The following is a 24,406-nucleotide window of genomic DNA, read 5'->3' on the forward strand; positions in this document are numbered from 1 at the left end:
TGCAGCGCACTCTGGCCCACCTGGTCACCTGACGCCGGGGGGGGGGGGGGGGGCGCCACCGGAGCGGCCGGCTCCGGTTCGCCGGCACCTGGGCGTACCGGGCGGCGGTGGCGGCGCTGTCTCAGCGCGCCACACCTGGGCTGGCGCGGCGCCAGCCGCCGGCCGCGGCGGCGCGCGGCGCCAGTGTTGGCGCGTGGCGGGCTGCGCACGGCTCGACGCTGATCGTACGCTCCAGGTGAGGCGCACTCGAGCCCGGCTCACGGGCGCCGGCAGCGGCCGCAGCCGCGCGCCGCGGCCAAGCACCTGAGCCGGAGAGTCGAGACGGCCGGTGCGGCGGTGTCGCGCCCTCCTGCCTCCCCCCCCCCCTTTCCGGCTGACCCGCGGTCCGGGGAGCGCCTGACGACCGACTGGTGAGGTGCGTGGTGGGCCTGCCCGACAGGCGCTCGCCGTGCTCATGCCGTCATGTCGGTGTTAGAGCTGCAGCTGAAGCGACTTGCGTCCGTGTCTGGGGGCGTACGGGGGTGATGTCGTCGGGCTCGTCAGTGCCCGGATGTGGTGCGTGGTGCGGGTGTGTGGGGGCGTGGTGGTGTGCACTTGTGTTCGTATCTGGGCATGTGGTGTGTGGGTGGCGTGGGTACGTAGCTGGGATTGTCGCAGGTGCGTTGTTGGCATGTGCGCAGTGAAAGCGTGCGTGCGTTTGTGAGCTTGTGGACATGGGCGGGCATTTTCCGTATTTTCGTGAGCTAGCGTGTGCTCGTGCATTCGTCCGTGTGTGAGAGCGCGGGTGTGCGCGTGCGTGTGTGCACGCGTGTTTGGGCATGCGCTGTTGTGAGCCCGTGTACCATGCATTGCATAATGCGTGCAATCTTCCTATCACTCTGCATTAATGGCTGACTGAGATGAGCCGTTCACCACCAGAAGGGCGCGGGTCCCGGACCTCTAAAATTCATTAGAACAGCATGGTTGCCGTTCTCCGCGCAGGGAACTATTTTGTGCGTTGCACGCGTAAAAGCCATGAACTTTCCTTTCTTCCCGAAGAGCAGGAGCGGTGCGTGACCTGGCTGGCGCGACGCTCGCGGCGCGCCGCCTGTCGCGGCGCGGCGAGCCTGGCGCACCGGCGCCGCCCCGGGGTGACGTCACGGACCGGCACCACCCGGAAAGTGACGTCACGGACCGGCGCTTATGAAAAGTCGCCGTCGTTTGGCCGTCCGACAGCGTCGTTGGCGCGCATATACTCGGTGTAAATGAAACGCTCGTATGTCAGAAATGGACTGGGGCAAATGCCACTTTGTCGCTGGCTATTCAGCTCCCTCATTCTTATGGCATATATAACTCTTAAAATGCTTAATAACACCACCGGTCTCCCGCCTAATATCCACTGTACCAGCTCCGTAAGCCGGAATTAATTTTGACAAATGTCGGTCGAAGGTCGTGTCGGCCAAACAGGCGGCCTCTCCGCCGCCTCGGCCCGGAGCACCCGAGCGAATATCTGGCGGCGTCCGGCCGCGGCCGTCGTACTTTAGCCGCCATGGCGGGCATCATGGTGCTGTTGGCGACACGTGGTGGGCTGGCGGACGGCGCCGGCCCGACGCCACCATGGCAGCTGTCGTCCGGCGGCCGAGCGGCCCCGCTCCGGCGCCGACAGCCGCAGAGGTCGGGCGGCCCGGCCCTAACACGGAGCTCGCCCAGGCTGGCTGGTCGGCCGGCGCGCCGTCTTAGCCGGCAGTTTGTCGTTGACTTTTTGTTCCTTTGCCGTGGTCAATTCTACTGCACCGTTTTGGCCGGTTTATTTCCTCGTTTTTTCCAACGTCATAGTTTATGCTGTGGGGACTGGTTGGCTGATGCAGAAATTTTGAGCCCATTTGCCATTCACGGTTTTTAGCCATTCTCCAAAATTGTGGCCTAGACAAGCACAATCAGTGTTTTTTCGTACAATTCACACCAGGTAACTGCTTGGCAGACAGCACATCCCTCGACTGAGACGCGGGTGCCCAGGTGTGCGAATTTCCTGGCGACCCCGGCTGGGGGCTCCAGCATCTCGGCCTCGACCACCCTGAGCTGCTACAAAGCGTGCTCCACTTTAACATTCAAGGCAGGAAGTTTTCGGTCGTGGTCACCGATCATATCAGGCCTGTGCTTGATTCCTCTTCGGTGGAATCTACTTTGGATCCGAGCGAGGTGACTGGAACCAAATACGGATGTTATTTAAGCGTCTGTTGAAAATGGGGGTTGAATCCGAATCTGACTACATTATAGCTAGAATTGTCAGTATGACTCTGAATCCGAGTTCAATGACTCTGAACTAAGTTCCGTTTTTGAAAACAGCGGAAAATACACACATGCATAAGGATATGCACATTATTTAGATGTGGATACGCATAGATAATAAGTCTGCGCACATGCATAAGCATATGTCAACGATAAAGCCAGGCAGCCAGTGATTCAGAATCCGAATACGATTCAGGTCAGGACGGTTTCAATTGTGCCTGAGTCGAGCGCAAGTCCGCGTTGTAGCAGTCTAAGCTTTGCATAACCATCTGTTCTTACTCAGTGATACACTTGGAGTTATCACATGCGCAGTGCAGTGCAGTGCTGCGCACTGTGCTTCAAATCACACGGGTTTGGGCTGGCCAACGGCGTTTGTTATCCGTGACTGGAAGCTCAACTAATGGGCCTGTATGTCCGCCGCGGGGATCGACTGCACGTGGGACCACAGCGTTCGCCTGTGCTCTTTGTCTGGTCTGTTCTGCCCATCCAGCGTGTCCGGCCTATCGTGTCCGGTCCCCGTCTGGTCCGGCCCGCCCAGCCAGCGAGTCCGGTCCCTGTCTGGTCCGGTGTTGTCGCGTCCGGTCCCTGTCCGGTCCGTTCCGCCCATCCAGTGGGTCCGGTCATGTCGTATCCGGTCCCTGTCTGGTCCATTGTGCCAGCCAGCGGGTCCGGTCCCTGTCTGGTCCGGTCCTGTTGTGTCCGCTCCCTGTATGGACCGTGGTGCCCAGCCAGCGGTCTCTGACACGCGTCCCGCCTGTGCAGCCCGCCTGCCCGCCGCCGGTCGGAGGCGGCCGGCGTCCGCAGCACCCGCTGCCGCTGTGGCTCGGGTCCGCGTCGCGGCGTTAGTCACGGCCGCGCCGCCTCGGCGTCGCTCGCCGTCCCGTGACGGGCGCCGGTGCCGTCACCGGGCGCGCCCGTGAGTCAGCGGGCGCGGTCCGGTCCGGTCTGGTCCGGTCCGGTCTGCGGTCCCCCTTCGCGATGCGGGGTCGGAGAGCAGGGAGCGGGGAGGGCTGCACGACGCTCCAGCGCCACGCGTCCTTCAGCCATCACTCATACCGTGCACAAGTTCGTGACTGACAAAACTCATCAGCAACTCATCGCGTGGCGCGACCGCGCGACCGCCGGCCGCCGCGGCGTGTAAACTTTTATCGGCGCGGGCCGCGTGTCGGACGGACGAAATTAGCGGTCGACGGCGACAGCTTTCAGGCCGCGTCAGTGTCATGTGTTGACGGGGACGCCGGCGAGCCGCGGCGCCCCGCCAGTCAAGGCGGACCGCTCGCCGATGGGACTGCACCGGGCTCAGACAGGCGGACAGCGGCGCCGCGATAGGTCGGGGGCCGGCGACTTTTGCGAGGCGTCCGAATTGAATTTGCTGGGGTGCGGCGCGGCGGGGCCGCCCCGCCCGCCATTGTGATTACCGCCGCCGCGCGGGCGCCGCGGGCCGCCGCGGGGGGCAGGCATCATAACCAGATCTTCCACCTCTCATACGCACACGTGGACGCGGCGCGGCATTAGTTCCACGTCATCAGGCGGGCAGAGGGGCGCGTCCGAGCCCGGCCGCCCCCCAGACACAGCGCCGCCATGATGCCCTCGCGTCGGTCACGTGGCGCCCGCGGGCGCCGCGTCCGCAGTAAAACCGAAATTCTCTCCGGCCGGCCCTGTCAAACAGCTCAAGTTGTGCAGTGAGCGCGCGGCGGCCGACGCTAGGTGGCGGGTCGGGCGGCGGCCGCTTCGCCGAAGGCCGTCCCGCCGTTTGATGGCCGTCTCGCTCCTGCCTTCCGGAGTTGGGGGATGTTGGACGCCGCCTTCCGGAGCGCGTCAGTCGGAGCGCCAAACTTGGTCTCCTGGCCCCGGGCACGGCTGATGGATGCATTAGGCGCCTTCCGCTCGGCCATTACCTTCGTTTCAGCGGCTGATCCGGTTGAAAAAGACGGCCGGCCTGTGGGCGGAAGCCGGACCGGGACGGTCCGGCCGGCCGGCGCCGGCACTGACTCACCAGGCGGCGTCATCAGATGACGTGACGTCAGCGCTGACGGGTTAATCCCGGGGTAAACATCTCTTACCGGGAGATCCCCATGGTCACTGGGGTTACATTTGGCTGCACTTGGTGCCCACTGTTGACCTGGTGTTAATCCCCGCGCCATCCGTCATAGGGCCGTCGCGAGGTCAGCTGGAGCCTCAGGAGCGTGCATTTAGATTGGTCTGCTGGCTTTAAATCAGTCTGCTTGTGGTGTCGTCTACCAAGCCCTGAAATCACCGACCATCGGCACCATTGGTGTGAATGCGCCTTGCTCTATTATGCCTCCCCGGCCCTCAGCCATACGGAATTCGGCTGTATTCTCATCATGGAGAAGTGTATCTGTGATCATCGTCTAACATTAGGTATCATCTAAGGTTGCCTCAAGCTAGGAAGCTGGGTAGATAGTGAAGCGAAGTCAGTTGCATACGAGTTGACCACATCCCTGCCTCTGGAACCTGCCTGTCTCCCCCTCTCTCTCTCCCTCTTTCTCTCTCCCTTTTTCTCTCTTTCTCTATTTCGCTTTGCCTTCCTCTCCCTCTCTCTCTCTCTCTCTCTCTCTCTCTCTCTCTCTCTCTCTCTCTCTCTCTCTCTCTCTCTCTCTCTCTCTCTCCTCTCTCTCTCTCTCTCTCTCTCTCTCTCTCTCTCTCTCTCTCTCTCTCTCTCTCTCTCTCTCTCTCTCTCTCTCTCTCTCTCTCTCTCTCTCTCTCTCTCTCTCTCTCTCTCTCTCTCTCCTCTCTCTCTCTCTCTCTCTCTCTCTCTCTCTCTCTCTCTCTCTCTCTCTCTCTCTCTCTCTCTCTCTCTCTCTCTCTCTCTCTCTCTCTCTCTCTCTCTCTCTCTCTCTCTCTCTCTCTCTCTCTCTCTCTCTCTCTCTCTCTCCTCTCCTCTCTCTCTCTCTCTCTCTTCTCTCTCTCTCTCTTCCCACCCCTTTTTATCTTTTCTTTCCCCTATCTCTGCTACGCTCGGGACTGAACAGTGTATGACCGTCGAGCCGAATCACACAACATGCCGAGAGCAAAATGCCGAATCCAGACTTTCGACATGCAGGCTAATTTACTGGCATCCACGCCAGGCTGGGTGTTGCCTGTACTGATCACTAATATTAAGGTTTACTTGAAGGTTTTTTGCTGCCAGTAGACAATAGGGTGAAACCAGAACTAAATCGTCACCAACATGCTTAGGTGTCAGAGTGAAGCCTATTTTTTCGTGTCGTGCCGAGCTCTGGCTGCCGGACTCAGCGCCAGCAAGACAAAGAAGAAATCACGTCGCTTCTGATCCCCCCCCCACACACACCCACACCCACACATACACACATACACACACCTCTTGTCACATAATAATAGCGAGCTGTGCTGTAGCTTGTGTGGAACGGCAGCACTGTGAAGCGGCAGACTGCCGCCTCCTGCAGACGTGCGTTGCGCGCACCAGCACCGCGTTTACAGACCTAGGGGCTCATTTCCGCCGGTTTTCCACGTAACGGATGTTCACGGACGAAGTCCACCGATCTGTGACCAGGAAACGATGTTTATTCACAGGTCACCAGAACTCGTTATCGTGTCACGTGTCGTCACTCCTGCCACCGGTCTCGAAGCTCAGTCTACCGCGAACACCGACCCTCTGCTTCTTAATACCCGCTCTAATCGCTTCGTCTTACGCTGCAACGTCCAGTCTCCACCATGCCCCGTGAGAGTCGGCGACACGGGCGCATTCCCCTCTGCGGACACGCTTCTCTGCGGGATTGTTGAGTCACGTCCAATAAACATCGTCAGATGCTCTGGCGGTGGTCACATAGAGCGGCAGCGGCGGCGGCGGTATCGGCGGTGTCTGACTGCTCCTCCCAGACGCCTGCGGTGCACGAGTGTGACTGCTGAGCTCTGCACTGGGCCGGCCGCGACCGGCGGTCACCCACGTGCCGCGAGCGGCCGGGAACCGCACCGGTTCAGACCAGTCAGCAGTCCTCCCGAGCCTCACGGCCGACCGTGGGCGGACGCACGCTGGGTAGGCTGTGCCGCGGTGCGCCCCCGCGCTGCGGTGCAGTATGTGCTGCGGTGGCGGCGCCGAGCGGTTTCGTCGTTTATTCCTACCAAATGTGAACCGCTCGCTCCTAGTTTCGTTTGTCGGTCGGGTCGTATAATTCAGTGAGCCCGTAATTTTTTATAAAATATCTGAACCTGTTTTGCCTCTATCGAAAAATGCGCCGAAGAGCTTTGTTTCACCAAATGTAGAACAACAGAGGCGACACCAACTTTCCAACGGCAAGCCTCTGCCTCGTACTAACTCAGACTCACATGTGGTGGAGCTTTCACGCCCGAAGTAGAGGCTCTTGGTGTTTGCCATCGCAAATTGCATGATGCATTTACTGAGTTCGGAGAGCTATCGTAAAGCCATCAGCATCTGGCACGATGGGTACATCCCGCGGCGGTGTACCAGTGGACGCCAGAGGTGCGGGGTCTAATTTACTTACGCGCCGCCGAAATGGAGGGTTGCCTTTCCCTTTTAATGAAAAACCCTGTCACCCGGCCTGCCTAATCTTTACGAATGGTGCCAAATTAGATTAGGACCAAGAGCGCACGAAACGTTATTTAATTAAGACCTATTCTCGTGATGACTACGTGTCTAACGGTGCAAAAATGGATGCCCCCGGCACGTGTCCGATCGGCGGACTGACAGGCGGCACGTATCCACCTTTTCCGCCGACCCCGGTCAGTCCGGCCTGGCACCAGCGGCAGCGCACCACTTGGGTTACGACCCATTACGACGGCCGCGTCCGAGCGTTTTTGCGCCGCGCGTGACGTGCTGTCCCGATTCGAATCGGGCGGAGAGGCGGCCGGCGGCCGTCGCGCGCTCCACGCCATTTCGCGATGCTTCGTATCGAGATGGCCGATCGGCGGCAAAACCTCGCCGCCCGTACCTTTGCCATCCATTCCCATCATCCGGCCATTGGAGTCGTGCGGCGCTCATCCATTCCTCGTTACGGCCAGGCCAAACTGGGCGTGCGGCTGGCTGTGCGGCGATGGCGGCGTGGCAGTCGATAGCGCTACAAAAACGGCGCGTTGGCCGCGCCGAGCGCGCGTCACCTGGGGGCAGCCGGCGACACAGATGGTCAGCCAACTCGCTCACAAGTTTACTGGCTCTCTTGATTAACACACCCGGTGCCGGGGGCAAACTTGGCGCGTCCGCGCGTCGCTGACTGCGTTAGTGGCGCGCGCCGCGCGTCCCCGACCCCCCCCCCCCCCCCTCTCTTGCCCAGTCACCTCTCGACAGGGGGCGCCGCCTGCCGCACCGCCGCCGCTGAAAATGTCGAAACGCGATCAGGCTCATTTTCCGGCTAGCTTTCAACGACCTCGTATTTCGCCTAAATATCTCTGAAGCATGTTGCGTGCTATTTATGCGCGGCGGAGGTTCGTAGATCGACAAATTATTTCTGAGCCATGTGGTCCAAAGTGACCTTAGTCGCCGCGAGGGCGCTCGTTGGCCGAGTCGCGCGCCGGCCCTCCAACGCACCCAAGCGCACCGAAAGTGGCCGGCTACACATTGCCGCGCGGGCAGAACGGCCCACAATGGCCTCTCCCGGCCGGGGCGTCTGGCCTTGGTATCCATTACAATTTGGCTGCATTTATTTGCGCGTGTAATCTTTATTATTGGCCTGATCCTGGTTTTATTATGACAGCCCCACCTTATCTTGTTTTATTCGCCAAGTTTGTCGGCCGCGGGACGATTTAACTTGGCCGGCGCCGGCGCCGGCGGGGCGGCGCGCCGACGGCTCCCGCGAAAAACTTCCATCAATGGATACAATGGCCATGTTTGAGAGGAGCCAGAGGATAGCTCGGGATTAGGGCGCGCTGGTGGCGCGGCCGGCCGGCCGAGCCGCTTGTTAGCCACGACATTGCCGCGCTTGTTTGGGCCATCAGTCAGCGGCGGCGGCGGCGTCACCTTTGTCTGCGCCGGCCGCTGAGCCGCCGCCAGCACCCATACATCTGGCTATGGGGCTCATCGATTGGTGGCGGCGCCCTGTAAAGGAGCGACGCTGGCTGCGGAGGGCCGCCTGCCTATCGCTTCTGCACTTTACAGCCGGCCGACGCCGGCGATAATTGCGCCCCCGCCGAGGTCCTCGTCACGGCAGGGACGCGTACGCCGCGCACCGGGCGGGAGGGCCGCCGTCGGCCGAGCGCCCCGGCGCTGCGGCCGGGTGCCGCGGTCACCTGAGCGACGATGTGTCGCGGCCGAAGCCCAAAATGATTGCCTTTCAATTACAACCTGAGTAGAAAATTGAATGGCTATTTCGGACTTTTATAATCGTCTTACGTCAAAATCAGTAATTTATTGGTGATGCAATGGCTTTTGAATAACCAAATTAAATCCGCCGTGTGCAATAAATCTGAAAGGGGCTGTGCCGCGTGCGCTGGGCACAGGATAGCGGGTCCTGGGCGCCAGTTATCACCTCGCCGGCATTGTCACAAAGACATTATTCACTACCATGCTTGTCAGCAGCGTTATTTATTGCCACGGCAGGAAGTTCTCCTGCAACAATTGCATTACGCCAAGTGGGCGCCGCCGAGATGGCCGGTCTCGGCCGGGTGGCGCCGCTCTGACCGGCGGGAGCGGTGCCGCCGGCCGTGAGGCGCCATTCCGGCGCGCCGGGCGCACCTGAGCCACCTGGGCGGCGAGTTCTGATTGGCCCTCGCCCCGGTGCGGCGGCGGCCGGTCGCCGGGCACAACTTTGCGGACCAATGGCGGCACGACCGGTAATTACGTGTCCACGGGGAGGCAGCCACCTGCGGGCCCGATGTCCGATGGCGGGACGGGCGGGGCGGGGCTGGCAGGAGCCCGGCAGGGGCCCGGCGGCGGCACCTGGTCGGAGGCTCCAGCGGGCGCCGACCGGCCGCCCGGGCCGCGCCCTCCCCAGGCCGTGGTCCGGGCCACACTGCCGGCGGCTCCAGCTCGTGACTGGAGATGCTGCCGAACGGCAGCAGCGGGCGCCGCGGCTGCCGCCGACCTCGGCTCTTCACCGATGGGTCGGGGGAGCGGGTCTGGCCAGGTCAGAAGGGCTGACCGGGCCCGCCGCCCGGCAGCCGTCGCCGCCGCCCGCCCCATTACCCCGGCCACTGGCTTTCATCCACACTAAATGTGCACCAAATGATGTGAGACCTGGTCCCATTTTTCAATCTGCGGCGTCCCGCTATCATTATCAAGCACGCGTTTTGCATATAACGTATGGAAATCAATCATGGTCGGACAAAAAGGCCTTTCGGGCGGACGATAGCGCCGCCGTTAATGATGCCACCCGGGCTACTAGCTGAGAAAGGAGCCCAAGCTGGGGCCGATGTCATAACTGCAACTAGGCCTATGGCTGCGACTGGGGCTGGGGACTGGCCTGACGTCGGGACTACGCTAGCAGAGAGGGGCAGGTATTGTCCCGGCACTGTCATTGGGACTGGACTGCGAGTCCCAGTGACAATACTGTGTGACAATGCGGAGACAAGGCTGGGGTTGAAGCTGAGAACGACCTTTTTAGTGGGGCTTTGTCTGATACTGAGATTGAAGGGAAGGTAAGGTTGAATCAGGCATTAATACTTAAGATGCGACAGGAGCCAGGGATTCCGACGACCGACTTGCGAGGCCGCTCCCGAGGTTCCACCACGACCGGTAATGAAACCGAATGGAAATCAAATCGCAAGGAGACAGGACTCGGAATTGGTGCGGGATGGGGACCGATTTCGATGCTAAAACTGCCGATAGTGTTATGGATGCTGAGGCGAGGGCCGGGCTGAAGAGTGAGATAAAGGTTAGCCAGCGAGCTGACAACTGCGGCCCTGCTCTGCCAGGCAGGCCAGTCAGCGACCATGACAAATGATGTCTTCTGCCGCTGCAGTGGCAGCCGTACCGAGCAGCCGACAGGCCACGCGTAATTTATGGCAGGTATTGTGCCGCGGGTTATTCACGGGGCATTCAGTGGTTCGTGTCCGGGCATAGCCCCCTTTGTCGGCCCGGATGCAAAGTGGGTGTCGTTCGTCACTGTCTGTGTGCGAGTCGGGCCATTTTTCGTGGGGTCTCGTCGGCCGCGGGCCGGCCGGAGGTACGGACAGCGCTGGCCCGGCCCAGCAGCGGGCTGTGACGAGCCGAGCCCGCTCCGTCGACCGTCCCAGAGCCAGCTCGCTGTGGGATGGTCAGATGCTGTGTCTTCGGCAGAGCGCCGCCCTGAGACGGGAAAAAGTACCTGCCTCTGCTAGTTGTGCCAGGCGCGACGTCCGCCCTTTCGTTCGCGCAAGACATGTAACGGATCTCTCGAAACACTGCTTTTGACATGTCACAGCTTTTATTCACACTGTTTGTGTGCTCTTCATTGCATTTTGTATCCGACCCGCTCGTCGATTATTTCGCCGAAACATACGCTGATCGCCGGAAGTGATGTACAAAAAAAACGCGCTTCCCCGCTGGTTCCTCGTTCTAGCTCACTGATGGCGGTGTGACAGATCAGCTTCAGTCCCGCGAGACAACGCGACAGGTTAGCTTTAACCTCGCGGGGCGATGTGACGGGTCACCTTCAGCCCCGCAAGATGATGTGACGGGTCAGCTTCAGTCCCGCGAGACGACGTGACGGGTCAGCTTCAGCCCCGCGGGGCAATGTGACGGGTCAGCCTCAGTCCCGCGAGATGACGTGACGGGTCAGCTTCAGCCCCGCGGGGCGATGTGACGGGTCAGCTTCAGCCCCGCAAGACGATGTGACGGGTCAGCTTCAGTCCCGCGAGACGATGTGACGGGTCAGCTTCAGCCCCGCAAGATGATGTGACGGGTCAGCTTCAGCCCCGCGGGGCGATGTGACGGGTCAGCTTCAGCCCCGCGGGGCGATGTGACGGGTCAGCTTCAGTCCCGCGAGACGACGTGACGGGTTAGCTTTAGTCCCACGGGGCGATGCGACAACTCAGTCTCAGGCCTACCGGACGACGCGGCGGGCGCGCTCTGCCGCCGCCGTCCGCGAGCGTCCCGTGTTGACGTCCGGTGCGGCGGCGGCCGGGCGGCCGTGTCGCCACGCTATTCATTAGACACCTCCATTGTATCGTGGGAGCGCAGCGGTCGCCTGTTATCACAGTAAACACGGCGGCCGCGCACCCATGGCGCCGGGCGGACGCCGCGGCGCCGTCGGCTCCGCAGGCCGCCTTGGTCGGCCAGGCCCACCAGCGCCGCCGTGTCCCAGCCGCGCGCCGGCTAACGCTCGGCGACGATTTGTTTCGACCGGAATGTCCGCTCTCACGGCCGCAGCACCGGCGACGCTTAGCTAAACGGCCCTCGGGCCATTTGCCGGCTGCGCTCTACGACGATGCCATTTTGCCGACGGCGCGCAGTCCAGGTAGGTGGATCTCCCTCCCCACCCATCTGCGCTGAAAGGATTCTAAATTAACGCCGGCCACCAGAGACGCACTACCCCCTTTATCTGCTTTATTACTCCCGCTTTGTCTGCATGCAATTTGGCAGCGATAGTTGGTTCGTATGAATAAATTCTCGTCAGCGAAATCTCACCATTGACAGGCGCGGCACGTTGACGCGGCTGGAGATCAGATTATCCGGCCCCCGGGGCGGTAATTCGGCTCCTGCTGGTGTCTCCGCCCTCGGAGGTGTGCCGCGAGTGGGCGCCGGCTTCAGTCCGGCTCCAGCCGCGACGGCTGCACGGCTCCCGCCCGCGCGCTCACGCCGGCCGGCTCGATCACTGCTGCTGACGGGAGGGCCCGGGGGCCCGGGGCCCGGGGGCTGGGGGCCGGGGCCCGGGGCCTGCCGCTCGGGGTCCGTGCAGCACGTGGCGGACGCTCCGGGAATCGACGCCGCAATCTGTCCAGCTCAGGTTTTGGCGGAGGCCGATCCGCTCAGCCTGCACGGTCTCCGAGCTCGACAAGGCGGTTCCACCCCGTCCTACAAACATCGTACTCTCTGCCCACGCGGCGCTGTCGCCGCTGACAGATCAACATCGTCGGTACTGACGTGTCGTCAACGCGGAGACGGACGGAACAATATTGTTGAGCCGGCACAAAATCTCGACGCAAAGTGGCTTTGTCGGACCGCGGGACGACAAAGCCAGGACGCGCTGTCAGCGCTGCCGATGTGGTGTCGCTCCCCGCCGTCCAGGTGGGCGGCGGCGTCCCACAAAGGCCTCGGTGGCACGGGGCGAAACTCCACCTCAGATTGAACCTATCGATCAGTGACAATCATTTGCGCCATTCCATCTGGCAAAAACATGGCGATTGGGCCGTCGGCGGCGCTCGCCGAGCCGTTCGAGACTGAGAGGAAAGGAGAGATGGGGCTGCGGTAAGAGGTTTGGAGGAGTGAGAGGTATGGAGGAGTGAGCATGGGATGAGAGGCATGCAGGAGTGAGCGTAGAGTGAGATGCACGGAGGAGTGAGTAAGGAGTGAGGGACATGGAGAGGTGAGCATGGTTTGTGAGGCATGACAAGTGAATTAAAAAGGGATATATGGAGGAGTGAACATGTAGCGTGTGATAGGTATAAATGAGTGAGAATTGAGTGAGAAGTGTGGAGGAGTGAGCATGGAGTGAGAGGCGTGGGGAAGTGGGCATGGATCTGGGGATGTGAGATGTGGGGTGCGAGTGATATTAATATAGGAATGAGCACTGGGGTGAAAGGAGTTGCTTGCAAGGAGAGCTAGTTAGCCCTCTCCTGGACGGGGGGGGGGAGGGGGGGGGGGTTAAGGGTGTGGAGGAGTGCACATGGGTTGAGAGGCACGCCATCAGAGCGCATAGTTACAGACATGAGCTTGACTTGTGGTGTTAAGTATAAAGCAATGTGTCTGAGGTGAGAGTCATGGTTGTATCGGACTGCGTCGTGAGGTAAGAGAAGTGCGGAGGGGTGTTTGGTGCGAGAGGGTGGAACGTAGGTTCACGGTTGATAGGGGGAGGTCGAACTGCTGAATGAGGACGGTCGACAAATGCTCAGATAACGGTGGTAGACTGACCGGATTAGAAGGCAGGGGCGCCTGTACCCGCGTTTCAATACCTTTGGTTAGAAAGGGCGCTAACTCTGGGGGTGACTGTCCACCTCTCGATGTTGCGGTTTATTGGAGACGCCGAAACGCAGGGATGTTGTGGCCTTTCTCCATCCTCCATTTCTCCGTCGAGTATAAGCAGATGTGAGTCTGCTTGGAGGAGTCTGCTCGGAGTGGGGAGAGGGGGGAGAATGACATGAGAGCTACATGCGATGGGGATGGATAAATTTAACGCATTGTCATTGCTCCAAAGACAAAATAGAAGACATTGAGATGAAGTTTTGACGGCTACGTGTCAGGAGATGACGTGATATAAGTAAGATTATGACGAGATGGCTACATATAATGTAAAGGAACAACGATACCAATGGCTCAGAAAAACAAAAACAGTCAGAATATCAGCCGAAGCTCAACGCTCTATCAAAGGCTTATATAGGATGGTAATACCGAAACTGGACTTTGTTCCCCTTTCGGGGCAACAAATTAGATGTGCCGACGCGTTTAAGGCCCCCCCCCCCCACCCAGGTGGATCATCAAGGCTATGCAAGACCAGATCAAGTGATACAAAAAGCCAAACAAACAGTCTTGCGGTATGCATCGCTGCCAGTAGATGCGTGTGGCTCGCCAGCACGCGTCTTCCTAGCGGCTGCTCAAAGGGTGATTAATATCCACACATACACAGCGGGCTGAGTCGAAAAACTGGGTCAAAGCCACTCCATATTATCAACAGTTGTTTTATGACGACGGGACCGAGCTGTGCCAACAACGGCGTCCGTACCACGCTGGGCTCACGCGGACGCGGGCGTGCGGACGGCCTGAAGCCTGGCGCTCCCCGCAGAACAACGGCGGTCGGAGTAAGAATTCGGAGCTTCGCGGAGCTGGCAAACGATATCGTTATTGAAACTAAATAAGTTGTGAGATCATGGAAAGGAAGTCGGCCTGCAGCCGGCGAAATTCGCGGACGCGGCTTCCTCTGAAGCGCTCTGCCGCTTCCGACAGCGCGACAGAGCCGTGGCGCCGACAGGAAGCGCCGATTCCCTCAGCGAGAATCCTTCTGGGCCGTGACGTCACGCTCGGGCCGGCCGCCGGCGGGTGCTCTCAGCTATCCATTGGTCGGCAGTCAGCGCACCATGGTGCGCGCTGCGCCGCGCGCCGCCGACCATATGTAAAAACAACACCAAAAATGATTACGGATGAGAATATAATACAATAAAGATGATTGGAAATTACTCTGGGGAGAAGGTAGCGAAGATGGTGGCGCATTGTGCGGCCGCCCGCGGCGCGATTGCCGCGCGCCGCGGGCCGCGTTGTGATTGGCGTCGGGGCTGGGGCGCCCGGGCCGGGCCGGGCCGCCGCCGCCCACGCGCTCTGCTTGTGTAAGCATGCGGCCGGCCACGGCGTCAAGGCACCGGGTGGACGGGTTCGCTGCAGGCGAGCGGACGCCGCCACACGGCCAGGTTGCCGCCGTCGAGCCGTGGCTAATCGCTCTGGGAACGGGGTCGCCGCGGACCGCGCGCGACGAGCCGGCCGCCGCTGCTGGTGCCGGTGCGTCGGCTCCGTCGCGGCGCGCGATGAGCCGGCCGCCGATGCTGGTGCGCGCGACGAGCCGGCCGAAGCTGCTGGTGCCAGTGCGTCGGCTCCGCCGCGGCGCGCGGCCGGGCCGGCCGCCGGCGCCGTAACCGAGCCGTAAGGCAGGTGACGACCGAGACGATGGCGGCGCCGCCAACCGCGCCGCCCGTAGCGATGAGTTACGACCGCATGCAGATTTTACGAGACCACATCAAGGTGCGATTGTTGTGCAACGGTGGACGACGGCGGCGGGCCTCGCTTGACGCGGGCGGGTGCGATTAGCGAGCCCGGGACACAGTCGGCCGGCGGGACCGGCGACTCCATCTCTGGTCGCGGGTCCTTTCCTTGCCCTTCACGTGCTGCCATTCAGGGGCACCGGTGCCTGTGAGCTCCGCTTGGAAACTGATGTGTTGCTTCAACAGTCGGGTGGCTATGTGTATGTATAGTGCTTAGCAGATAATTTTAGTAGTGTGGAATCCTCTGGCATTGTATCGGGTAGCTGATACACGCCCTGCGCGCTGACAGAACACTGAACGCCTCTGTAAATTGCCTTGTTTTTCCCGCTGATACCCACTATTTATGCTCTGTTTGCTTCTCTACATTCAAGATATGTGGAGATGTGAAGATGTGAGATGCGTGGCGGCCCGTCCTGGCTCCGTCTCGGTGCAGTCTCACATCTTGCAGACACAGTCCAGTCAGGACTGGACGCCTGGGACAGGGCATCTTCCTTTCCCACGCACGCTCTGGCTCGTTCCGCTCACATACACTACCTGCTGCTGTCCGGATGTACAGACACGATCCGCCGCTGTACAGACACGATTTTCCCTGGTGCCTGCCCAAAGGCGCGTGCTGCCTCCATTATGCGCTGGCCCGCGGTTGACAGTTTTTCATGAAACTTGTCGGTCTACAGAATTGGAAATCGTGATTCGGACTGCGAAAACTTGGCTCATTTGAATAACGCTCTTGTCAAAAACTCCTGATATCAGAGGGATTCATCTGGTGCTGCTTCAGCAATGATGTAAAAAGCCGTGTCGGTGATGGCTGCCAACGCGGCGGCCCGCTCTCCACGCCAGCGCTGCCAACCTTGCAGCAATTACCCATTGACTAATCGTATAGGGCCCGCATGGCGACGAACGCGGCGGATTAGGGAGGGTGGGTTTTCCCACGTCACCCTCGGCGGCCCCTCCACGGCCCCCTGCCGTCGACCCTTTGTTGTGTCGCTGACTGCGAGCAAGTGATCTGGAAGAAATGAGTTATAATGCGGTTTGTTGCCCGCCTTTGTCGCCACTGTCAGGCCGGTATTGTTCCCCCCGACGAAGAATAACGGCTGTTTGCGGCGCAGGATGTCGGCTCGAGCGGCTCGCGCCGCGACCGTCGACGTGCGACGAGGCCGACGCGGTCTGGCGCGCGCCACACTCGCCGCCGGCGCGCGCCGCCGGTGGCCCGGCCGTCAGCCGCCGTTCGCCGCCGGTGGTGATTTAGAGCCGCTCCTTTGTTGTCGGGTCGGACAGACGCCGTGGTCGGAGCGGTGCCGCCGCAGGCTGTCCGGCGACGCCTGCAGTGACCCTCCCCAGTCGGCCCGGGGTGTGGCGCACCCCGCCCGGGACCCGCTCCGCAGCGACCGCGACTCACCCGTCACACTCCCGGCCGGGCAGCGCCGCTGTCCCGCCTGGGGATGACCAGTTCGCCGTCCACCCGCGGCCGCTCCCAACATGCTGTCATGATGGCGGGCCGCCGGTCGGCAAATGGCCGCCGCCAGCGCCCCCTCTCGGCCAGCCGTCACCTGGAGGGCATCATTCATCAGCGCACATCCGGTGCTCGCCGCCGCCGCGGCCCCCGCCATCCCAGTCACGCTCCGTTTGGCACGCGCACCGCGCGTGATCGCGCCGTCTGCTCCGCTCTCACGCGGCGTGAGGCAGCCGCGGCGTACCTGGCGCGGCGCAGCCGACGCGGGGCGTACCTGGCGCGCTGGCGGCCATCTGTTACCCGGCAGCACGTGCAGAAGGCAATATGGCTAATGGAGAACACCTGTCGGCCGGCGGCGGGGCGGCAGCAGCACCTGAGCACCGCTCTGGCACCATGATAATGCGCAGGTTCGGCCGATCGCGTCGGGAAGGAGCGCTGCGGGGTCACCGGGACCAGCTCTGTTAGCGTCTGGATGCATCTGCGCCGCTTCTCTTCGGTAACTGCCTAATGCAAATTAGCATTGATTTTCGCGTAAAAGCGCTGTAAAATGCGACAACGATGCGGTTGATTTGAATAGCGGTCGTAACTCAGCGAAGATGGCAACAAGTTAGCGGTCGGGGTTCAGACGGTCTCTACCCCTTCCCCTCCCCACCCAGCTCCGACTTCCCGGCCAGTGTCGGCGCTGTCTTGGTCGCTTGACCAGCGTCGCTGAAACCCGTAATGAGGCCGAGTACCACCGTGACTTCTGCTTCTTTGTGCAGTTATTAGATTTGGAGTTAATTCTTCGGACGTTATTTGAGTTTTATGTAAAGGAGTGGAGGAATAATGCAAATAGGGTCGCTCCTGATGTAATTAAATTATCGTTAAGGCGCACCAGTTGTGGAAAATGAGATTGTAGCTTGCAATTGCCTCCACTAAATTCGTCAAAATGAAGACTCGTAAGGAACATGCAGTGTAAAACAATTTATCGAGCAGACTAAATTGAAATAATCACACGCCCCTGATATTCCACCGTACAATATGGAGTCCGTTACCGACGGTATTACGAAGCGAATGTCTACGTAAACGATCCGCACTGCCCTTTCAGAGCTGCTGAGATTTAACAATGGAAAGCGAAACATGACATTATTTGGAGCGACGCTGGAATTGTGAACAAATGTGCACAGATAAGTTATTCCACGGCCAGTTTTAGATACACGAGGGTACCCTTTGTTTGAGTGCGCCAGATTCCTTAGCCGTCCTGGCATTGCTGAAAATATTTCACCCGCCGGGGTTTATCTTTTGATTTGGAGCGTAGACATTGCTGTCTTGTACGTGTTTAGGGCATGGGACCCGTGGGATTTGTTGAAAATTATCGATCTCTGCGTATGGAACCATACAACAATCCGTTTTTGAGTGATGGCCACGTGTCCACCTTGGGTGCGTCAAACGACATGTGATTGCCTGAGGATATGTGGCGGTGATGGCACCGCTCAACTTATGTGCAGCTGATGTAGTCTGATTAGGAATTCACTGCTAACGGCTTTGCTCCCAGGATTTGCCTCACTCAAACTCAGCGCGGGGTCTAAGAGCTTGAACAGTGTTCAAATGTTCACTTGTCGTACTGCAGCGGCCAGTACAACAATCTGAACCATTGCGAAGGGCTGTCCTTGTTTGCTTTGCTGACGAGCACCTTCTACGATATTGGCATGTGTTTTTCCTGCACGTGGTGGTGACGTAAGATCCGCCGACAACGCGACCTCGTTCCAGAATAGCTCCGTCCAGTGCCGCCCACGGGCTGCAGATCCTCTTCCGCCCCACCCCTGAGCCGCCTAGGACGGTATCTAACAATAAAAACACAACTCACGGCGTCCGAACAGATCGCGCCGTATGGCTGACACCGGCGGACTCGAGCGCAGCTGTTCGCAGCGACGACGGCAGGGCCCGGCTCGGGCCGTTCGGGTGGCCCCGATGGACGCCGGCCGCCGCGCAGCGTCGTCCCCGTGATGACGGCGGCGTGGACCCGCGCACTGGCGGCCCCTGGCGGCCGCCGAACGCCCGCCCGCCAGCAGAACTATTCATAATTGGTCGGGATGATTCATCAGCGGAGCGCGGCGCCGCGGCTGGAAATGGGATGGGGAGGCTCACCTGAGTCAGTCTCCCCTCCTCGGCAGATGACAATTCGGCGACAGCCAGGCGGGGAGGGGATGGCGACAGCTGAGACGAATGGAGGAGCGCCGAGCCGCCTGATTTGCAGGATGTGGAGGGGGGGGGGACATTCTGTGCTGCTTGTTGTGCAGAATCTGCTGGCCCACTGGATGCGTTCCGAGCAATCCGGTGGGCACCGCGTGACCCCTCTGTCGCTAACCCGGCGCCGTCTCTCGCCAGTTGACCTGGACGTGTCAGCCATGGTGGAGATGTCGACCGACGAGGAGCCGTCACGTCCGCTGGCGGCCGGCCGCGGCGGCAGCGACGGCGAGACGGATACCAACGACGAAGCCGAGAGCGAGCTGACCATTGACATGGAGGCCGGCCGGCCGAGCCCGACCGACGCCGACGCCGACGCCGACGCCGATGCCGATGCCGACGCCGACGCCTGCCACAACAACAACGTCAGCGAGCAGCGCAAGATCCAGGAGTACATGACGCGCAAGGACACGGCCGTCATCTTCGCCGAGCCGGTGGACGCGACCCACGAGTCGGCTCCAGGTGAGGCGAACAGGCGCCGGGCGCGCCCCGAGCCGACGGCGGCGGCGTGCGGCGCTCGCGCTCCCTCCTCGACGCCGTCGCCGACGCCGGCACAGCCCCCTCCCCCCCTCCCGTTCCCCCATCCCCCCTCTCCCGCCGCGAGCCGGCCGGCAATCACCTTTCAGCGCTGTCTTATCCAGATGTTCTAATCAAGCCATTATTTCTCCTTCTCGAAAACAATAAAGGTGGTGATCCGGGGGTGCCGCGCGCCGTGCCGCGCTTGAGGCCCACTTCCCTTTCGGAATGCGTCCGCCGTGCGCTGGCTGGGATCGTTGTGATTTAATTTCGGCTCCTTGTCCTACACTTGCCGGGCATTTCGACGCCGGGCACGTAAAAAGTCACAAAACAATAGCCGAAATTTCATTACCTCGGTTGGCGCACGAGGCAACCGCCGTTCAATCCCGAGCCGCGATGATATGCCCGCCGCAAACGCCGACAAAAATCAAACTTGATTTACAATTCAGCCCACGTCGTTTTGGCTGTCGGAAATGGAACCGTAATTAATGTTACTTTGAGACGATTTTAATCCGCGCGCTCTTGCTATTGGCGCGGGACGAGAGCTCAGATCGAGCTCCGATATGGCGCGTAAGCCCACTGTTCGTGACCTAAGCCGGCTCGTTCATCACGGCTCCTCTACCTGCACATCACGTGACTAATGACGTCATAAATCATGATTAGCCGGCGGCGGTGGGTCGCGCTGCTGGCGGTCCCGCGGCGTGGGGCGCCGCCGCGCCGCTGAAGTATCGCTTGTCCGCCGGTGCACAGAGCGGGCCCGGCGCGGCCGGCGGCGGCGGTCTGTCGGCGGCGACGGGCTCGGGCTCGGACTGCGCCCGTTGGACGGGTCACGTCACGTCGCCGGCTGACAACGCACCGCCGCCGCCGCATTTCATTTGCCAAATCGTCATACATTAGCCGGATTAGATTTATGCATTCATATATGCCGTGTCCGTTTTGTGTTTGGCGGGCGGCTGGCGGGCGGCGGGGCCGCCGTGGCGTCCCTTCGCGCCCGGGACCTCGCCGCGCTCCTAAAATGTTTTTGCCATTGACACGGCATGCATGCATCACGATTACCGTCCGGAATCGGCCGTTATGAGAAGCTGGAAACAATCTTTATCGACTGCCGACGTCGTGAAGCGCCATGCGATGGCGGATCCGTTATGTGAGATGGCACGGGCGGCCGGCCGGTTGGGCGGCAGCCGGCCGGCGGCGAGTGTGCCGTACGTCATCGGCGGCCCGGCGCGCCGCCGACATGCGTCATTGCGTCAGCGGTGCGCTCGGGCACCGCCCAGTCGGCCCGTTATTTCTTCGTTAGACCGTCTCCTGTCGAACGGCTCTGCCGGGTCGCCGGCGAGACGGCAGGGGCCCGGCGTGCCGGCCAGCCGGCTTCTGCGGAATGTTTCGCTGGCCGCTGGGGACGTCACGTCACTTCACGCAGCATGACGTGCGCCTGGTGCGCATTTGGCGTGCGTCTAACGTGCGTTCGGTGCGTGTTTGACGTCGTTTGGTGTGTGTTTGACGTGCATTTGGTGTGCGTTTGACGTGCGTTTGGTGTGCGTTTGACCTGCGTTTGGTGTGCGTTTGTCGTGCGTTTGACGTGCGTTCGATGTGCGTTCGGCGTGCGTTTGGTGTGCGTTAGACGTGCGTTGGGCGTGCGTTTAACGCGCGTTTGGTGCGCGCTCCGTTGGACGGCGTCGCTGATTGGTGTGCATGGCTCGGCTGAGCTCGAAGCCCGGCAATGCCTGCGGAGCGTCCCGGAGCCGGCTGCCGCCGCTGAGCCTGCTCGTCCGGGCCAATCCGGACGGCAATCCGACAGATGCTCTGACGGGCCGACCGAATATGTCGGCGCCTGCGCCGCGTTTGACGACTGCCGTAAGCGAGCCGTGGCCGGACCTCTTTGACCTACGAGCGGCGCTGGCCGGACGCTCGCCAGCCGAGATTTATTCGCGCCCGAGGAAATGAGCAGATCTGTATGGAGACGCATCTTTCCGTTTGGAGTAAGACAAAAGAGTGATGCGTCTTTTCGCGGCCATAAAGCATTTTGATCTCATCTGTTCACGACACATTTGAGGCAGCCGGACGGCGGCGGGCGGCCGGCGCCTGTCGGCTGGTGGCTGACCGCTAACCGCTGACCGCGACAGCGTCACAGGCCGCCCGTCGCCGCCCCCGTGTCGGCGGTCCGAGTGACGCGGCGCCGCGCGCTCCCACGGCTGGCTGACTTCTGGCGGCGGCAGGCCGGCGCTGCGCTCCCGCTGGCCGGCCGCCGGTCGCACTCCGCATGCATGAGGTCGGCGGAAGCGGGGCTATTGTGAGATTCGGCCGAGCCGCGAGCCGGGGCGGCGCCGACTGCAGCCACCGGGCAAGCTGGCACGGCTGGTCTGTCAGCGGCAGCGGCGGAGGCCCGTGAGCACGGCCGGCGTGTGTGGACCGTGGCGGCTCTGGTCAAGGCCAGCTGCAGCTCTGCCCTGCCGCGGGCGGCCGATGGAGTCGGCCGCCGCCGCCGCCGCCGCCGCCGCCGCCGCCGCCGCCACCCTGCCGTATCTGCCGCCGTTTACTGCCCGATCTTGCCGAGTGACCGCTCGTGACGGTGGAGAAGCTCCCCTGCCGCAGATGCGGCTGACACGGGCAGCTTTATCGCTTCCGCCGCCCCCGAGCCGCTACCAATAACAGCCAGATTCCTGGGGTTTAGGCAGCCATTCTCGATTGACAGTCGTTTGTTTTTTATTGCCGCCCGAATTGAAGATAAAACTGAAAATACAAAAGGAGACGGCAGCCATCGTGGTGAAGAGTTTTGTGCTCGGAACGCCGCGACACGCGAATAAGTTCGTCGCCCCAGGCGTCTTTGTCGTCGACGATCCCCGACCCTGCATGTATCGCGGGGTGTAACATGGCGCTACAGTCGTCATCGCCGCGCCAATTGTTGCATGTTGCAGTAAAATCGCGACGTTGCACTCGGGAGCAGCGGCTAAAATTGAAAGAGAACGGCTGTAAAGAACTGGTCAAATGGAAAAGTAATCGAATTCAGCCGGGCAGAGTCGTAAGTTACCGAGTGAAAGCAAAGAGCACAGGAGGAGACTTTTATCGCCTCGGCGGCCGGGTAATAAACGACAGGCCAGTCGGCCAGTCCGCACTGATGACGCGACACTCACCGCACTCAAAAGCCCGCTCTGTCGTCCAGCCACAGCATGGCCGCCAGCCGTTTTGTTTCGACCGCGTGGACAAAGGACGCCTCGGTGGCGGCCGGCGCGGCGCGCCAGGTTGGCCGCCGGGCGTCGCCGCGCCGGCCGGGCTACTCATCTCCCCCGCCGGCCCCGCGCCGTCGCACGTCGCTCTCGCTCCGTAATGGCCGCCGCACGTGTCACGCGCACGGCGCCACAATTGTCTCCTGGACGCCATGCCGCTCGGATGGCGGCTGTAATCGCCAGGCGCGTGCCGATTGCCATCATTCATACCGGGCATTGTGCGGCTGTCGGGCGGGCGCGGCGCCGGCCGACCTGGCGCCGCCGCCTGATGACGCCCGTGCCGATGATGGGGCGCACCCCTACCGGCTTCCGGCCGAGGTACTCGGCAGTTCCGATGGTGTAATGAGGCCGGCGGCGGCGCGCGATCTGACGCCATGTGACGCCCGCCGGCCCGAGCCGCCGCCGAGGCGGCCGCCGCGGGTCGGCTGCGGGGCGGGGCTAATAAGCTCCGCTAGCCGCCGGCTTCTGCGAGGCAGGCACAGGCTCACGAACGAGGCGCGTTTTTGTGTCAGTTTCGTCTCCATCAATTCTGCCATGACTGATAGTGCTACAGCGTGTTTTTATCGGCGTCTGTGTCCGTTGTTCGCACATGACAAATAGCGGGCTGGCCTGTGAGTGGGAGTGCCCCGGTGGCGCTGCCCCGCCCCCCTGCCGCCGTTTACCTGTGTAAACCACTGAGCCGGGGGATAGCCAGGTGTTGTCGGCCGGCAGCCAATCAGCGGGCTTCGTGTGGTTGATTTCTGTGTACGGCCCGGGCCCACCTGTACAGCCGACAGCCAATCAGAGAGCAGATTACCTGGGGCCGGGCAGGGAGGGACGGCACCCAGGGCGTCGCAGGACAAGGTGGAGGACAGTCCAGCAAGACGATGTACATCAGTTGGAGGTTGCGACTCGGCGGGCGTCAGGCCTGATACAACATGTGAAGAACGGTGAAGATTGTTAAGCTATGAAAGACACGGATCAGCGCATAATAACAAGCTGAAATATGACATTTGGTGTCATTCACGAGTCTGACAGACAAGGGCACCCTACAATAATGTATACTTTAGGCGTATGAAAGTTTTCCGACGCTTTCAAGCGCCTTCTGGTCTACTGCTTACATCCAAACGTGTGAAAAGTTGGCAGCACATCTTCGCCACAATTGTGGCGCACCATCCCTTTCTCGCGGCGTCACCTATGCAGGCGCCGCGGGGTGTGATTACGTATTCTATGAAACCTGGCATGCAATCTTCTCTGCACTGTCAATCGAACATTATGTACACAGTGTTGGCGAGCGATGCGTGGTCGTCCATTTCCTTGCTCCTTCTCGGGCGCGGTTAAACCCAAATAACCTGGTGAGGTGGAAGATTAGTACGCTCTGCCGTGATGGGATGCAGCGCCCAAGTATTTATACCTAGCCGGCAGCCAATTTTGACTGATTTACGGCCATATTTTGTCCCTTATCGCTTTGGCCCGGCTTTCCCCAACGCCACGCCTAATAAACGGAATGACTGCTGTATCGATTCGTCGCCGGTATCTGGCCGGACCTGCGCCCGATTATTATGCACCCTTCTCTACCTGTCGCGTGCGAGCAGCAGCCCCAGCCGGCCATATTCACAGTCGGCCGCGCGCGTCCCGGAAAATTAGAAGCGCTGGGAGGGCGGACGGGCCGTTGACGCCGCCGCCGCCGCCGCCGCCGTCGGCCCCACGACGCGGCAATTCGTGCACGAGGCGCGGCACACGCGAACCGTCGCACCATACGTATCGGAGTCATTTTCCTGTGAATGACTGCTGAAATCACATTGCGGTGATGAATTCCATTTTTATTCATGTGCGGCCGTGTATGGGGCGGCGGCGGCGGCGGCGGCGGCCGGTGGGCGTTGGTTGAGGCCGAGCCCGCCGGCGGCAGCACAGGCCGCCACCGCCGGCG

At 61.1% G+C, this 24,406-nt stretch overlaps 1 protein-coding gene across 1 annotated transcript in view; it reads left to right on the forward strand.

Annotated features, from left to right (window-relative positions):
- Positions 1 to 24,406, forward strand: part of LOC119111524 (zinc finger protein 1) — a 110,057-nt gene that overhangs the window by 48,906 nt on the left and 36,745 nt on the right. The window contains exon 2 of the mRNA XM_037235339.1: positions 18,899 to 19,219. Within this exon, the coding sequence (XP_037091234.1) occupies positions 18,899 to 19,219 (321 nt within the window). The remainder of the gene's footprint in view (positions 1 to 18,898; positions 19,220 to 24,406) is intronic.

The sequence above is a fragment of the Pollicipes pollicipes genome, unplaced genomic scaffold, assembly GCF_011947565.3.
Source record: "Pollicipes pollicipes isolate AB1234 unplaced genomic scaffold, Ppol_2.1 Scaffold_7261;HRSCAF=8764_pilon_pilon_pilon, whole genome shotgun sequence".
Lineage (NCBI taxonomy): Eukaryota > Metazoa > Arthropoda > Thecostraca > Pollicipedomorpha > Pollicipedidae > Pollicipes > Pollicipes pollicipes.